This window comes from Buceros rhinoceros, unplaced genomic scaffold, assembly GCF_000710305.1.
Source record: "Buceros rhinoceros silvestris isolate BGI_N320 unplaced genomic scaffold, ASM71030v1 scaffold40214, whole genome shotgun sequence".
In the NCBI taxonomy this organism is placed as follows: Eukaryota; Metazoa; Chordata; class Aves; order Bucerotiformes; family Bucerotidae; genus Buceros; species Buceros rhinoceros.
In genome coordinates this window covers 26,827-43,467 of record NW_010407268.1, presented here as the reverse complement: position 1 = coordinate 43,467, position 16,641 = coordinate 26,827, and the positions used below count along the sequence as shown (strand labels likewise).

The 16,641-nt window shown below is 37.9% G+C and overlaps 1 protein-coding gene across 1 annotated transcript in view; it reads right to left on the bottom strand.

Annotated features, from left to right (window-relative positions):
• Positions 1 to 1,483: 1,483 nt before the first annotated feature.
• Positions 1,484 to 16,641, bottom strand: part of POLR3B (polymerase (RNA) III (DNA directed) polypeptide B) — a gene marked incomplete at its 3' end in the record, with an annotated part of 40,657 nt that continues 25,499 nt past the window's right edge. The window contains exons 12-18 of the mRNA XM_010134405.1: positions 14,890 to 15,051; positions 11,022 to 11,222; positions 10,143 to 10,305; positions 8,003 to 8,156; positions 5,924 to 5,998; positions 5,081 to 5,179; positions 1,484 to 1,611 (exon numbers count right to left, since the gene is read on the bottom strand). Of these exons, the coding sequence (XP_010132707.1) occupies positions 1,484 to 1,611; positions 5,081 to 5,179; positions 5,924 to 5,998; positions 8,003 to 8,156; positions 10,143 to 10,305; positions 11,022 to 11,222; positions 14,890 to 15,051 (982 nt within the window). The remainder of the gene's footprint in view (positions 1,612 to 5,080; positions 5,180 to 5,923; positions 5,999 to 8,002; positions 8,157 to 10,142; positions 10,306 to 11,021; positions 11,223 to 14,889; positions 15,052 to 16,641) is intronic.

Sequence of the window (16,641 nt, the reverse complement as noted above, 5' to 3'; positions counted from 1 at the left end):
AGAGGATTGTATCCAAGGAGCTAAATGTGCAAGACCCTAGGGTCAAAGCAGCTGAATACACCAACCTCAGAAAACACAGACAATGAATTGCAAATGACACTCAAAACAAAACGGGAAAAAAACCTTCACACAGAAAACTACAAAAGAACTCCACAGATACTGAATTGGCTTTCTGTACACACTGATCCTGCTTAACTGTGTGTGGTAACTAACCAAACCTTCTGAGACTAATAGTCATAAAATAGAGGCTCGGGGGGGGGGGAAAGATAATGGGATGGGAGTGAACTGTAAGGAAAAAGATTGCATCGCTCTTTTTTTTTTTTAAATTTAAAGCGAGGACACGCATCTGTTGCTATTTTCTGCTGTTTTGATGTGCTGAACTGTCATGTTCAGCACAAGGCAGTTACTTTGCTATTAATTCTGCTGGAGAAGTCTCACAAAAGATGTAGTGTTTCAGTTTCGAACACACAGCACAAAACAAACGGTTTAGTAAACCTAATGGAAGTGGTAGCTTTTTCATGACACAGAGTTGTTCTGCTCTAGCTCTCAACTCGCAAGTAAGCCATCAATACGAGACATAAAACTGGCAAGTACAGCACAAGTCTGAATACAGCTGTCTGAATTGATGTACTACTGGTCAGGTTCTTCTTGGGACTTATTCGGGTTTGATCTCGGGCCATATGACTTGGATGCTTTAAGGCTAGTTTAGCTGTGTATTAAAGGAAGGACTACAACGTACCTAGTGTCAATTACCCACAACGGCAAATTTACAACATGGTTGGTTTTTTAATGACCAGCTACCACCTTTGTAAAAAGAATTACAGGTGATCAGGAAATTAATTTTGTTTCAGTCATTTTGCTAAGAGGCCATTACTTGCCCTCTTCATCCAAAATAGAAAAAGTCCAAAATCTAAACTACAGCTGCAGGAACTGTTGAAGTAACTAAGCACTCTTTTTCACATTTTGATTCTTCTTATTCTCTAATGTCATTGTAACTATTTATTTATTTTTAGGGCACCTACTCAACAATTCAGAGAAATTCTCCCCCCTCTCTTTGTGAGAACACTTTTTAACTCTTTTTGTCTGGAAACCCTCAGCATATTGCAACATAAAGAGAAAAAAACCCAAACAACGAAACAATCCTGCAGCTACGCTGAACACTTGAAAGTCATAACAGTTATCAAAAAACCCCAACAAAAAAGCAATAATGCCCCAGTTTCTCCAATTTATCTTTTAAGTATCGAGACCTGCAGATATGGTCTCCATTAAGTAAAACCAACTAGTATTTTTTTCCTTTAGAATTTTCCAACTTTCACAGGTAAATTCTTTCTTCCTCAAAGCTAAAGAAGTGCTCTTTTCTTCTTTCTAGCAAAGCTTCTACGTGAACTAGGAAAGAAAAAACTTCTCTGTTTTGTCACTTTTGCTATATAGCTTCAAAAACCACATAACACTCCAAAAGGAATAATAAAAAAAATAATCTTACCCATTGCTTGTTTCCCCATGGCGCACTGGTAAGTGTTTCTTGGGGACTGGTTGTGGTGAGGATATGGAATCAGCCCCGCACAGACACCAAGAAGCGTGAAAGGCTCAATCTCCAGATGTGTTGTATCTCTTAAAAGAAAAAGCACCAATTTATAGCTGCCTTGTGATAAAACATCTTAACCAGAAGTATTTCATTTAGAATACTTCATTTCAGTTCTGTTCAGGAAAATATGTCAGTAGGACCTCAAAATACGTATTCACTATGAGATTTTTTTATTTGAAAAACAACAAGCCAAACTTTTCTTCAGGTTTTAATTGTTTCCACATAATAAGAAATGAAGGAGAAATAAATGAGGGTATATGAACTTCTGTGGAGAAGAAGCCTCCAGATAACAACAATCTGAGGGAGCTCCGTAAGACAATAAAACATCAGTTTATACAGGAAGATTCAAAATGCTTTAAGAAATGTCTTCTCATGTAATGACAGTCCTCTGCATCAGATTAGCAATCTCAAGAGATCTAGAAATCTGCTGGGGAGGTGGAGGAAGGAAAAGCAAGACAGATTCAGGTACTGAAAAAATTAGAAGTGTAGTTTTAGTTTTCCAAGGTGAGCTATATAGTATCAGTTAGAGGGAAAACATTTATGTCCAAACTAGATCCAGTGCCATGGGTGGTATGGCATAACAAAACACCATTTGAAAAGCTCTGCAAATATTTCAGAAGTGTTTATGTTGCTAAAAGACAGTACTGATGAGAAGTAAAAAAACAGGGACCAGGCGCAAAGACTGAGAGATAACAGAATTTGTTTTACCTCACATGACTTCAGAGGAGAAAGTCCACGCTCAACAAAAAAAAAATTAAATCACAGCATGTATTGGGTTGCAAGTGGAGTGACTAATAACTAAGGACAGATCTGGAGCAGATCTGCTTTTTAAATCAAGACAAGTAACTAGGAAATGGGGAATTTCAAAATAAAGATAATTTTAAATAAACCTATCCAAGGCATATCTTTCGTAATGTTCTGGAGCTTGGGTTTAGGCATACATTGCTTCTCCCACACACCTAAACCCACAGCATTCTGAAAATCCCATCTTTAATGTTTGTCTTCTCTTGGAAGTCTTTTTTCAGTTAAACAAATCACTTTGATTACTTAACTTTAACACTCTGCAAAGGAAAATTTCTGGAAAAAATCTTTATTATGTCAACACTCAAAAAACAGCAAAGCATCACAAGTTCAAAATTGCTACACCCAAGTACATCCAGATTGAAGACAGAGACCAGCAGGAACTTACAAAAAAAATACATGTACTACTGGAAAACATGACACCTGAAAACTGAAAAAAAACAAAAAAAAATCTAGAAACCCTGAGGTAGCAAGCCGAGTGAAATTATCTATCAGTCCCAGAAATCTTTATAAATCACTAATATGCTTGAGCAATGTAAAAAACCACCTGCTGGCCAGAGAATGGCCACTATTTTTCTCCACTTGATAAAAAGCAGCTATGTTAATTGAAGTCTGTCTTTAAAACGTGAGTGATAGAATCCCAGTTGCAGTCAAGCAACTGCAAAATGGTCTCAAGAGCCAGCAGCAAACTTAATGCCCAGACTGCTCTCCCATTCTGTAGAACTTCACAGAACTGCTGACACTTCCCAAAAAATTTCTTCAGAAGGTACTAGTGCACAGAAACATAGATACTTTTTCAGACAGAGTATTCAACACAAGAGTTTTTCCATTGGGGTCAATCCTATTTCAACCAGAGACAACGCAACATATGCAGATCGTAGTATCTTATGAAGTATTCCACAGTGCTAACACGAGAGCATCAAACTTTACAGAGCAGTTCAATTTCTGCAAGTCAAAACGCCACTTCCAGAAGTGGGCCGAAGAAAGGAAAGCAACCTCCTGAGTTCGAAAATCAGAGTTACAAATGGGTAAGGAAGAAATTGAACACATTAAGTAGAGTCAAATCCTCCAAAGGAAAAAGCCCTAATTGGATTGGAAAGGTAAAGAGACAACACTGCAGCTAAAAGAAGCCCTCTTTACAAAAGGAGGAATGTTAATGCGATACTTTACAATAGTGACTGTATCCGTTGTATTACCAGAACAAGTTGTACCAACATGGTTGCACCGTTTAAAACGCAAGGTGATCAGCCGGGGGTACACAAATCAACTATTCAGTAGGTAGGGAGTATCGTTATTAAACACAAGGAGCAATGTGCTTATGCAGTGCAAGCTCAGGTACTTTATGGCACTATTAGCTACAAGCGTTGAAGCTAAACTCAAAACAAGTCAACGGGCAACACAAAAATCCCCCAAACTTTTGGGCTGTTACTGTGAAATCATTTCCTCGCACTCGTCCATTGGAAGATCGCCGTCTCCTCCCATTTTTGACTAAACAGTGACTTCATGTGATCCACTCCCATAAATCTCCCTAGCTGAGTCAGATGTCCTATAACTTAAAACTTTTCATCTCTGGTGCTTTGTGGAAATTATTTAATTTTGGCACAAATGACAGCAATTGTGCATGCTCTTCTTTGCTCATATATGCAGAAGCCAACCAAGAGCATCGAAGAGTAATTTCTTAAAGTGATAAAGTCTTCAAAAGCCTGGGCAGGAGCAATACAGTTTAATTAGCAGAGTTAATGCATTTCATCTGGCAAAGGTTAAAGATAACTGAAGGTCTCATCCAGCCCCACTGAAATCAATGATGTATTTCTATTGGCTCCCGTGAGTACCTGACCAGGTGTGACTTTCTGCACAAATCTACTGTTCAAACACTTCATGGAGGTAACTTCTAATATCTTACGTGCAGCCTTCAGTTGACAGGATATTGTCAGAAAAACATTAAAAACAGTAAAAAGATAGGAGGACTTAATAATTTAAAAGAATCCTTCCTTTGATGTGGAGTCTTTAACCACAGTCAAAAGACACAGGAAAGAAAACCAAAGCACAGGATCCTTCGTATACATGGAAAACACAGCAAATCTGGAATTTTTTCTAAATGAAAAATCACATACCTTAAGTTAACATATGTGGTAACGAATACACAGAACAATACAGACATTTTTATCAGGACCTATCACACATCCAGAAGTCAAAGGGAAGGTCTCATTCCAATACTTCAGACATTTAGTGTTAAGCTCATCATCTAGGGTCCCTCTACAACCATAAGATAGAGAGATTTTTCCAATTTATAATCATGGCATGCTAAGATCATCATTTAACATGTGGAACCATTTGCCTTCTGGATTCCTATTGTATAAAATTACTTACAATGAGTAACCCAATCATTAGAAACAAAAAAAGCCACATACAGAGAAACAAATTATACACCTTGAAGTATTTAATATTTTTGAGAGTTAGACATTAGGAACACATCTCCCAAAATCCAAACCATTTTGTGTAATTATCCTACGGATAATTTAGGATGTGTGCAAACAGAGCTACTTCTTAAGCTTTCATCGGCAGTTGTTTCAACCATTAGCAAGGGAGCAGTGTGTATGTGTGAAAACAGTAACATTATTTATGCTTGTGTTTCAGCGAGTCACCTTATGGAAGTTTTTCCAGTGCCAGTGTTTAGTCTAAATGCATACTTACTTATTAATTGTATGTTCATACAGTGCAATGTTACAGTCATTTTCTTCGTTCACATCTAAATACTCAACAAGTCCTTCGTGCAAGAAGTCTTCAAAATTCCTACAGTTAAATCAAAAAAATTACAATAGGAAGTACTGTCTTGTCTTATATTTCCGCAAAAATATAACTACACAATACACTTATTGAAGGAATGTAATTTGTAGAAGTTAAACTAGCGAAGTACTTCTGTGTGAAAATTTCCGTGCATTTTATGTATTTAAAGAAATGTATTTTTAAAAATTAATCCCCTTGGACGTTCACTGCTTCACACAGTCTGACTGAGCAATGTTACTTAAATAAAATCTTTTTGTACATACTCATCACTGTAAATATAGGCAAATATAAGGGTACTCTATTAAGTTTTTATCATGGTTTTGCAAAATTTAGTTAAAGCTAAATTTAAACACTTTTGTGTGTGATTTTCTAAACACTAAAACTAAGAATTTGCAAGGAGTTTCAAAACTAATTTTGAATGTGCCTAGTTTAGTGCGGTCAAGTTGATATTCCTTTGAGGTGTTCGATTTTTTAATCAGGTGAAGGATGATTTGCCTCAGGCCTTCCACTTGCAGAAAGATGAGTCTATGGGATGTATTTATTCTGTAGAATCAACAAATTTAATTGCAGTAACAAAACAGGAAGACGAGACTTAATTTGACTTTAAACACAAAAATTCTAATATGTCAATTATTAATTTATATAGGAAAGCAGACTTCTCCACTACATGGCTAACCCCACGATTGACTGAAGGATTTCCACACAGTATTTACTTAGTGAAGATGAATATGGTCTACATGATTTGTGTACCTGTATCCCTGAGCCAGTTCTTCCATATGCTTGTTTGTAACCGCAGGTTTTTGCTTCTTGACAATTATGTAGGGTCTACAACAACGCAAAAAAAAAAAAAAAGTATTCTCATAGCAAATACTTAGGCAGGTAACATAATTTATACTTACAGTAAGAACTCTGCCTAGCACAATCTATTTTATAAAGCACTTGTAAAATTTACTCACCTTTAACTGATATAGCCACATAAATACAATCAGGAATTATTTAGACTTTGGTTTGATACACAGACATCCTAAACTGACATACTGTCTATGAAATACTCAAAAAGTGCACAAGAAAAAAGTAAGATCTCAATTTTGAGGAGGAAGCCTTTTTTTCCACTTTTAAACCTTTAAAATAACGTTTTAGAAGTTTCACCTACACATTTTGTTCACAGCTTTAGAAGATTTAAGATTTCCCACTCTACAACTAAGAACAGCATTAAGTTCTATGGATATTGCAAGGACTTACACAATACGGAGTGAACAGTTTGTGCTGAAGTGTCTACAGGCAAGAATGTATTTTGCTGTTACTTACATGATATAAACTACAGGCATTTACTGTGGGTGACCTCAGATGAATCCGTAAATTTCAACAGCACATGGATCCCTGAAGCTTCTTTACAAGAAAACACTGATATAAAGGATGGCATGTAAGAATGAAACATCAAGGGCTGTTGCTATTTGGACAAGTTGCTCTCATAAAGAGCAGCTACAAGATGTTTGTGAAGTCCACTCTGAAGTCTAAATAGCTGTTTGAAGACTAATGAGCACTTTTAAATGGTTAATAGGGGTATTTGAACAATTGCAGGGTGGGGGACACTACAAAGCAAACTTGGTAAACTCCTGGAAACCCACATGATTTCACTTGTCTTTATTTTACAAATCAGTTTTGCTGCTTCTCCAAACCTGTGGGACGGCTGATACTAGCTCTGACTGGAAAACTGATTTCTCTGCCACTGAACATGCCCCTCCCCTGGATCTCTTGACCACTATGTGGTGTGTATAACTGACGGTTTGTGCATGTACTATTTTGAAGCTCCTAGCATGCCTCAAAGAGCAGTCAACATGCTCTGAGATTGAATTAATAATTAACATGGAATGCCAGCTGTAGCTATGACCGCAGCTTCTTTAAAGTATGTGCAAAATATGCACACATCTAATCAATACCTAAATACACATCTATTTATTAACTCGTTCTGCCTCTCTGCTTTGTTCATCTTTTATACATTGTTCTTTAGCATAATTACTTGGGCCTGGAGATGTTTTACTTGTAAATAACCTAGCACACTGCTGCCTTAATCTGATTTGAACCTCTACTATAAATCACGATGATTTTCTGCCTCAAAACATTGTTATACTCCACTCTTTCTCGTTTTAGCCACCCAATTCCTCTTTGCTTTCCTCTGTAACATGACTGTTATTCAGACATTCTCTCTGCCTAATAAGAGCATAGGCAGCTCAAGGCAGATACCTTCCTTATAGGTTTATTGAATTATCCACCTACTTAAGGGTAAGAAATGAAATAAACCAAAATTGAGACATACTTCTTGGTATTATAGCAAATAGGTATACAGGCCTGAGGAAGTTTTTCACCAGAAGTAAAGACCTTGAAGACAGAGTAGCTTTTCATTCTAAAATGTGATATCACATCCACAGGATATCAGGTGAGTGGCTGCTTGTTTCTTGCTTCACAGGAAGTAAAAAAACCCTCCAAGGACATTGGACATTACTACCATTGTCAATCAGGTTGATTTTAATCCCTTCTCCCTTTCTTTTTTTTTAAAGAAGATAGAAACGTTTTGGTTTGACTTTTATTTACAGATAAAATGGATTTATTTGGGCTTTTTTTTTTTTTTTTTTTTTTTTTTTTTAAGTTGCTTTACTATAGTATGTTTCTCCGATCTGTCTGTTTTGAATGACAGCCACTAAAGGAGAAAAGATATGCTCAAGTCCTACTGAATTTGCTTAAATCTGTACTTAGCCCAGTGTATTTGCTGTGCATAAAACTGTAAGTATAGTAAGCTCACTAGTGAGATAATTCTGCTGAGAATTTTACCTGCACAATCTCCCTCCATCAGAGGAAATGTAGACACATCTGTCAGAAAGATTTGTAGAGATGGAAACGAATTCATTGATGTAACCTGCTCGACGCATTATCCGAAACGTGTTGACTAATTTCTGATGATCACGTATGACACCAAGGATGTTACCTATTCAGAAAGAGAATAAACTCATGGCACTTTCTTTGCATATCCAAAACTCTTACAAATTATGAACACACCTAGCATGCCAAGGAGTACTTCCTGCTTGCAAATAACATTGTTGTCAGAAAATCTCCCTTTTCTGACATGAGTAAGAATTGGCTCTTCTTTTGTCTCAGTAAACATAAAACGAAGTGTCAGAATTTCACAGGTGATCTGTCTGCTTGCCTCCAAATAGCTTCAGAAGCTAAACGGTGTGCTTCATCCAGGCTTCTTCAAACACGTTTCTACTCGGATGCCCATTCGCCGATTAGCGCACAAGCAAACAACACTTCAGAAGCCTGCTATTTCACCTGGACTGAAATGGATCCAAGGTTTCCAAGAACAGACCAAGGAATTATCTTGCTGCCTTGTCAGAAATTTTAGAAAGACCTGATACTTTTGATATGTGTGATCACTCACACCAGCACCAGAATTCCTCTTTCAACAACTTAGCTCAACAAACTATTGCTGTCTTAGCAAGGCACTTTGGGACATACTCAAATATTCTGATATATGATGAACAAACAAGAAAGTGAAATTCACTTGAAGAGTCAACTGACCAAAGTCATCTTAATATATAAAATAAGTATGGTATCATTTAAAAAAAACACCAACCTTTGTCTTCTCCTTTAGAGACAAAGTATGATATTTTAGGGAGTTTGCAAGACAAAGCTCTTTATAGCTTAAGAGATTTGTATTTAACGGATTTTCCGCCCTCTTAGGTCACAAGTTTAAACTGGAATCAAGTCAGCCATCCACAAGCATGAAATTTTTTATTAAGCTCACAAACTAGTAAATTGAACAGTAAACTTGTCTTGCCTCACTTAGTACTAGATCATCTACATTTGGGAACCTACCTATCTTGTTCCGTACCACAGACTGAGCTTGTGAAGGATGAGTCCAGTGTTTCTGCCCTACACTCCCCTTTGGACCATAAAGCAAGACAGAAAAGAGTGCATGTGGTTTCACTGAACCTTATCTTTAACATCTGCTACAGTAAAATGAAGCAAAGGAATACAGTTTGGTCAAGTGCTATTTTTACCTTACTGGGAAAGGCACGATTCAAGAACAACTCTGTTTAATTCAGAGGTAGATTGAAAACTTATTCATGGTAACAGATATTAACTACTAGTCCCTGGAAGTGGACACTGTTGATGAAAGGCTATTTTTAAATCACAGTTAGTTTTTAAAATGTCAGTACTTTGAGACCTGATCTCATAATACCTCTTGACTTAGAAATGCCGAAAGATCAGTTGTAAAAGGAACATAAGCATGTAGATGCAAAGCACGTATGACAAATCATCCCTTTAACAAAGTGGGGCCTAATTTTTTCTAATGATTCACAAAGCAAGTTGCTGTTTAAAAGACTGTTCTAAAGCAAAGAGCATCGTTAAATTCACGAACAGCTGATGCTTCCCTTCTGCTTCTAAAGGCACTTGCATGAATATATAAACACATACAGATTACAGTAAAATTGAATACTTTCTGTACATGAAGCGTTGAATTTGTAAATGTAATTTATTACAAATTTACAACATTATTCTCTTTTAAAAGTACTTTATGAATGGCACCTCATTAGGTGAATGCCTGAAAAAACAAACAGATCTGTAATAGAATGTACATGCTTTTGTGCCTATTTATGCAGGTGTGCTTAAAAACAGTACTTACATTTGAAAAAGTATTTCAATATCATTTGAAAAGTATTTCAATATCAATTTCCCACATGTGCTACACACATCTGCAGTGAGAGTTCTGAGGACACAACTTCAGACAACTAAGTGCCATCATCTGCCCTGCCTATTACCTAACCCTATCAAAATATTTACAAATTAAATTATCTACTTGTGGAAAATAGCATCTGCCGTTGACGGTGCTCCAAAAATTCTGGAAGCGTTTCTGAAGCCTAACTTTCCATCAGCAACAAATCAGTCAGTCTGCTGAGAAGTTACATACCATTAAGGAAAACAAGGAACACATTTGGATATGAAAGTTCTTCACCACAGAGCAAGTTGACATCTTCAACTCCAAGATTACTGGCTAATTTAATAATTGGGCCATCTTCCATATCTGTAGTAATGTGAGTCATGAGGGCAAGGTTTTTAACCAAACCACAAGCCTGAAATTAAAAAACACATCTTTTAGCCATTTTATTCTGAAGAATTAATACTATTTATCAATTAGCCAGATATCCTGTATGTTCTAATACAAACCGTAACTTCTAAAATGAAAAATATCTAAGTATCTTATACAGTGCCATTTTATTTCAGCTGCTTAATGAGACTGGCTCATATTGGCTATGCATTTATGCCAGAAAGTTCAGAGTTCCCCTAGTATTTTCCGTTCAGGAAAAGAAAGAAAAAAAGAAAAAGAAAAGAAAAAAAATATTTTCAGCATCAATAATTTGAAATAGCTGGATGATGTCTTTAAAGTAAAACACACAAAGGTATTTTTCTTTCTCAAGCTAAAGGGTAAAGCTGTTTCTGCAATAATATTTCTAAAAAAATGCAGGTTGATGCTGCAACTTCATAACAGAACAAAGGGTAAGAGTTTAGGACTCCTTTCTTTCTGCTCTGACCAAAACACAGCAAGTAGCTCTGCCGCAAATATGGGAGGCCTCATGTCATTCTCACACAGCCAACTGATCTCTGAACAGTTTCCAGCCAGTCCACTCAGGCAGGAGAAAAAAGGCAATAGAGTAAGGAGGCACAGGATGTAAACAGATGGGATGTGAGAAGACACATGTTGTATTAACAGGCTGAGGATAATTCACCTCTCCAGAAGCTTCCTCACCTCAGGACAAGAAATACTGTAAGCAAAATAGAAGTTCCTCACCTCTCCTTCAGGAGTGTCAGATGGGCAGAGCATTCCCCACTGAGATGGTTGCAGTGACCGAGGACCACTCACTTTCCTTGTTTTTTCAAACTGAGAAGAGATTCTAGTCATCATTCCCAGAGCAGATATATAAGACAGGCGAGACAATACTTGGGTCACGCCTTGGCGGTCCATTTTGAATCTCTTCAGAGACCAATTTCCCTGTAGAATAAAATGAACGTTTCAAAAAAGTTATTGCACTTTATCTCGATTCTACATGTCTTTTTTCAGTATCTAGATAGAATGATGTCTGAGGAGCTTTGCCCAGCAAATGTTACCCATTTACATAAAAGCACTTTCTAATTAACTATCTGAATATAAACTACTAGTTATAAAATACTTGTACTAAGTATTAAAAAAAGTTGAAACAAAAGACCTGCCCTTTCAGATAAGAGGATACTTTTGTTCATCATGGCTTGGCTTTGCGAACGAAGATCTGGGAAGGGCTTTTCCCACGCTCACTGCAAGCGATGACTGCCCCCTTCGAGCCTGCACGGTGGATTTTTTAGGTGAGGCACCAGCGTGCGCGGAACCGGCTCCACCCTTTACACCTGAGGTTTATCTGCCAGGGCCTGGCGAGCTTGGACGGTGACAGCGAAGTCCTCGGGTCGTAGGTTTGGTTAGAGTATCCTTCTCTTAGATGATGGATGCCTTACAAGGCTAAAGGAGCTCCATCTGCCCGGGTTTGGAGTCAGAGTTGTCCTTCTCCTAGGACGGTTGCCCCAAGGCTAGTGAGCCCATCCTGCCCGTGGACACACTTTGTCTGACCCTTCAGCCGAGACCCGTCTGGCCTGGGAGTCTGTGATGTCCGGAGGTAGAGCAGCGACTCTTTCACTGGCACCCCTTTGCCATGGGGAAGGAGCCTGCGTGCCCTTATGAGGTTGAGAGCTCTGCTGGTGGTGGCATATACTTTTGTTATTATATGTTCAACAACACAAAGATTCTTCATCATCTGTCTCTCATTTAAATCAATACTTGAATTTAGATAAATTATTTTCTGTTCTCCATTTATAGATTTTTTTCAATATTAAAAAAAAGGTATTTTGAGAGAAATACACTTTTACAACAGATCCCACAAACTTTCAGTCCTGCCTTTTTCATAATTTGTTATTTTTGTAGGAAACACAAGTATTTATGCTGGAGAATTCTGACATCAAAGCTGTCTGCACTTTCTTAAGCCCTTTTGTTGTTAGAATCCAGAGGAAAAAGGCTCACTCGTGTCTTCTCACAGAAGAACAACGCTGTGTTTTTAATTAGGAGAACAGAGGAGTTCAAGGAACGTTCTAGAACACAATAATGTTGCCACACTAAGCAGATTTAATGATACCTATTGCAAGATCTTGACATTTGGGTCTAGAGTTTTTGACTTCATGACGTCTGTTCCACATACAGTTCCCAGTACCTGAGTCAGTGAATACAGGAAGTTTCTATCCAAATTACTACTGTTTATCCCAGCCACCATGTTACTGGTCAGTCAAAAGGCAATGGAAGATCTCAATGCAACACTTTCCCAAGGACTGCCCTCTGCTAATTCCTATAGCCTTTTTGATAAACTCAGCTCATCAATTCTAAGAAATAATTTGAAGCTTGCTTGGTGCACGACCCTGAAATCTTTCAGAGGGTGATTTGCTTGGCTTTTTTATACATTAACAGCACAAACCCATTTTGTGACGAACAGCAAGAAACTACCGCCCACCGAATTATTTTGCTATTTGCTGTCACTGCAGAGACTCAAATACTCTGCAGAACTTCCCTTTTTCCCCTGTTACAGAAAGTGGGAAGACATATTGCCCAATGGTAAGTCAGTCAAAAGAAACCTGTCCACTTGCTCAGTCTTCTCAGGAAGGGTTCTCTCACTGACCATTTCATTCTTTAAGGACTGGGAGTTATTAGAATGTAAGTGGAAGACCACAATAAATGAGTAGTTTTTCCTCGCACTAGAGATGACTGCATGTGTAGTCTAAACTAGCACATGGTTTCTTCTTCATTGCCCAGAAGACCGTGAAATCTCAAAAACTGGAGGAAAGGGGAGGTAAAAACACTGCCTGAAGAAGTAACATAAAAAAAGTCATTTGAGCCTTGGAAGTGACAGACTGACTCCTTCAGAAGTTGTCCAAGAAACCCAGAACAGGGCTAGGGAGACCACCCACGGTGGAGAACTTCCTACTGAAAACTCCTGTGAACTGAAAGTTGCTCATTCAGCAGCACTGGATGATTCCGCAGATGCTGAAATGTCTGTTAGGCTTGAGGCATTACAGCCTGACCTACCCTCTCTTCTAGTATTTTCTACGGTAAAAAAAAGACCCAGAGCAAGTATCACTGAACACCACTGTACAGTCGATGCAGTAGCGCCATGAATTCTTTTGCATGCTACTGGTGTTATTATGAATCCACTGAGTTATTTCATGCTCTTTGAGACTATCATTGAAGCATTCTGGTGAGATTGGAGATTGTCATTTCCAAGAATGATTTTTATGGTATTTGTTTAATCTCTTGAATAGTATGCACTGGGTATTGTTCCTGAGAAATAATTTTCAATGCTTAAGAGCAGATGGTGTTTAACTGCTTGTGTGGCAGTAAAAATGACAGTCCAAAGATAGTAGAAGAAGGAAGACTTTACAATATGTACTGAATAGTTTGCAGATTTATCTCTGTCAGTCCAAATGGAAAAACTGGCACTGACTAGAAGAAAGCACGAGCATTTAGAGAAACAAATCTGTCAATTGCTTTGGTTATGTGCACTGTAGAGATTTAACTACATTTGGGGGGCTCATAAAATTAAACAGTGATAAGCTTTAACACTGGGATTTGTAAGTAAAAGACTGTTGGTGGGTTTGGATGCAATTTGGGGCATTAGTTTTGTTTACAAGAACTGAAGAAAAACCTCAGTTTCATGGTAGACAGAAAAGCCCTCTCAAGAGTTTCAAAGATTAAAAATTAAGTTGCACAATTTTTACCAGCTACTAAAATACTTAGACTAATCTAATTTCTTAAAAAAATCACGGATTTCAAAGTCCAAGCTAGTAGCTAGATTTCAGGAACCATCTCACAAATTGGTCTTACAGACGTGTGAGATAAGAGATAAAGTTAGTAATTGCATTTTAGTTCTTGTCCACTGGCACAAATGAAAATATCCATTTTAGAAGGCAGACACAGGCTAAAATCTAACCAAGACAAATATTCAAAGACTTAATTATTGGGTTTTTTTGCAATAATGCAGCATCTAGCTGTTTTTCCTGTTAGGTATTTCAGTGTCATTAGCAGAGAAGTACTAATTTTTATGTTGCAAATTTGCTCATACTAGCAACTTCATACAATAAAAAGGCACCTCCCTTAAAGAGCACAAAATTCAGCCTTTTTTTTTTTGCCTACTCTCCTTGACCCCCCATCCCCCTGGTGTCTTCTGTTCATGACATCTTGCTGCTGTTTTTCAAGCACCTTCTGGACATGTAATGTAACCTGACCCTAGCTAATCCAAAGAATAAAAAATACCATGAACCACACAGTCGAATGGAACCTGAAAGGCAGCAAGTTGGATAAATACAAAGATGATTGCTAACTTAAATTTGCTTGTTTCTACCATTTCTTCACAAATATCGCTTTGAAATAAATGTTGGAAAAAAAAGTGGTTTGACGATTAATGATTCTTCAGTGAATTCCAAGAGCTCTGCCCATGACAGAGTTTTGCACTTTTAATCTGTGAAGAATGTTAAAAAGATTTGCTTTTATGACTGAAGAGAGTAGAGTCATCAGAACAAAATTTACACATTTCCATCAGTCGCTACGGTGGAAAAACTTTACACACTAAAACGAAAACAAAAATACTTACTGTGGAGATGGCATTGACCATGCCATTGGTGATTTGGTCTTGACGCATATGCTTCACTACATCAAACTGAGCTGCACGTTGCTTGGGGATCACCTGGTCAGCAATCTTTTTCAGTTCTGAGTTAAATTTTTTGAACAAATCTTCAAATAGAAGAGAAAGAAGCTGGAAATACAAAACAATTGGATTAAGGGAAAAATTATACTTCTCCAGGTCTGGGAAGCGGGCAGAGGAACATGTTTAATATTTCTACCTTTATACTTCTTGTCAGTTAAAAAAATATCCTCTCTGTCTCTGAAAAATGCTGTTTAAAGTGCCCCTCCCCAGGAGCTAAATGGGCAAGACACCCAAGTGACTACAATGGGCTCTGAGCAGCAGTGAGAAGCATCGCACAGTTTGCAAGATCAGACAGAAGCACAAAAGGTGCACAGTTACCACTGCTTCTGGAGAAGCAAAACTAAAAGAGACATTTTTTAGAGGGCCAGAAGCACTCTCTGCTCTTGACAACTGGCAAGACATATCTTAGGTTACAGAGGCAGCTTCCTCACTCAGATACACTTTTATTCTGCTACTTATGCCCATCAGAATCTATGGAAAACCAATTATACCCACAGAGAGTTCACCCAGTTCAACACCTGCCATCCTTCTCTAGAAGTGCTACTATCTTTAAAGCGCAAAGCTCTTCCACATCTCTCTCTCAAAAAAAGAAAAAAATCTACAGTTTAAGCAAAGAAGCTACATAACACAATTGAATCAAAAACAGCAATACCCCTCAAAAGTGCTGCAATTTAAGCCAATTTTTTCCTGTATATGTATACTAATCACTCCTATTTCTTAAAATAGCCGTAAAAAGAAAAGGTTTCCAAAGTTTGTATGTTATTTTGCTCTCCAATCTTCTTTGTTCCTGCAGTTTGCTCAAACCTCTCCTTGTAGATGCTAGTAGCTTCCCAAAACACTTAAATCTGCATTACATTACGTTTTAACTGTTCACAACTATTAGCTTTGCAAGCAAACTGTGTAAATTCTAAAGCCCGGCAGTCCTCTCCTGGACCTCCATTTCACAGCAGCTCCAAGCATCACAAGAACTAAAAACGCAACAGTTACCAATGCCAGAACTGGCAGTTCCCTGCGTGCAAAGCGTTGTAGGGCTGAACAAGTCAGGTATTCAGCCACCACAAACCAAGACATTCTGGAGTCCATTGCACTATTTAATTTCTGTCTGTGCAGAATTAAATTGAATTTTAACTGTCTCTATCAGACAAATTCCCAACTTTTCCTCACCTTCTGGAAATAAGAAGGCAAACCACTCATTCCTCTATCACTGGAATGTGCCATCAGCTTTCATTTGCTTTCTTTTACCTACACACCCCAGCTGGGCTGACCAAAGCACTGACAAATGACACCGCAAAGCAGCTAACTAAATTATAAACTACCCTTTTCACTGGCATCACAAACGCATTTAGGAATAAAAAAATAACAAATAACACCCAGAAACTCAAGACAGATAGCTGGTTTGCAATACAACACTCCCACTGGCCTTCATGGAGAGCAAGACTGGATTATCCTTGACAGTCTATGCTACAAGAGAGTGTTCAGTCACTAAACTGTGAAAACAGTGATAACACACACTGTATGCTAACTCTTGACAAAAACGGAATCCCATTTCCACTCTGAACAGAGAGGTTTTGCTGGAAATGGGTTAAGCAGGTTTTTTTTAGACCTGGCCTTGGCCTGACAGCAAGGTGGTGCAGACCC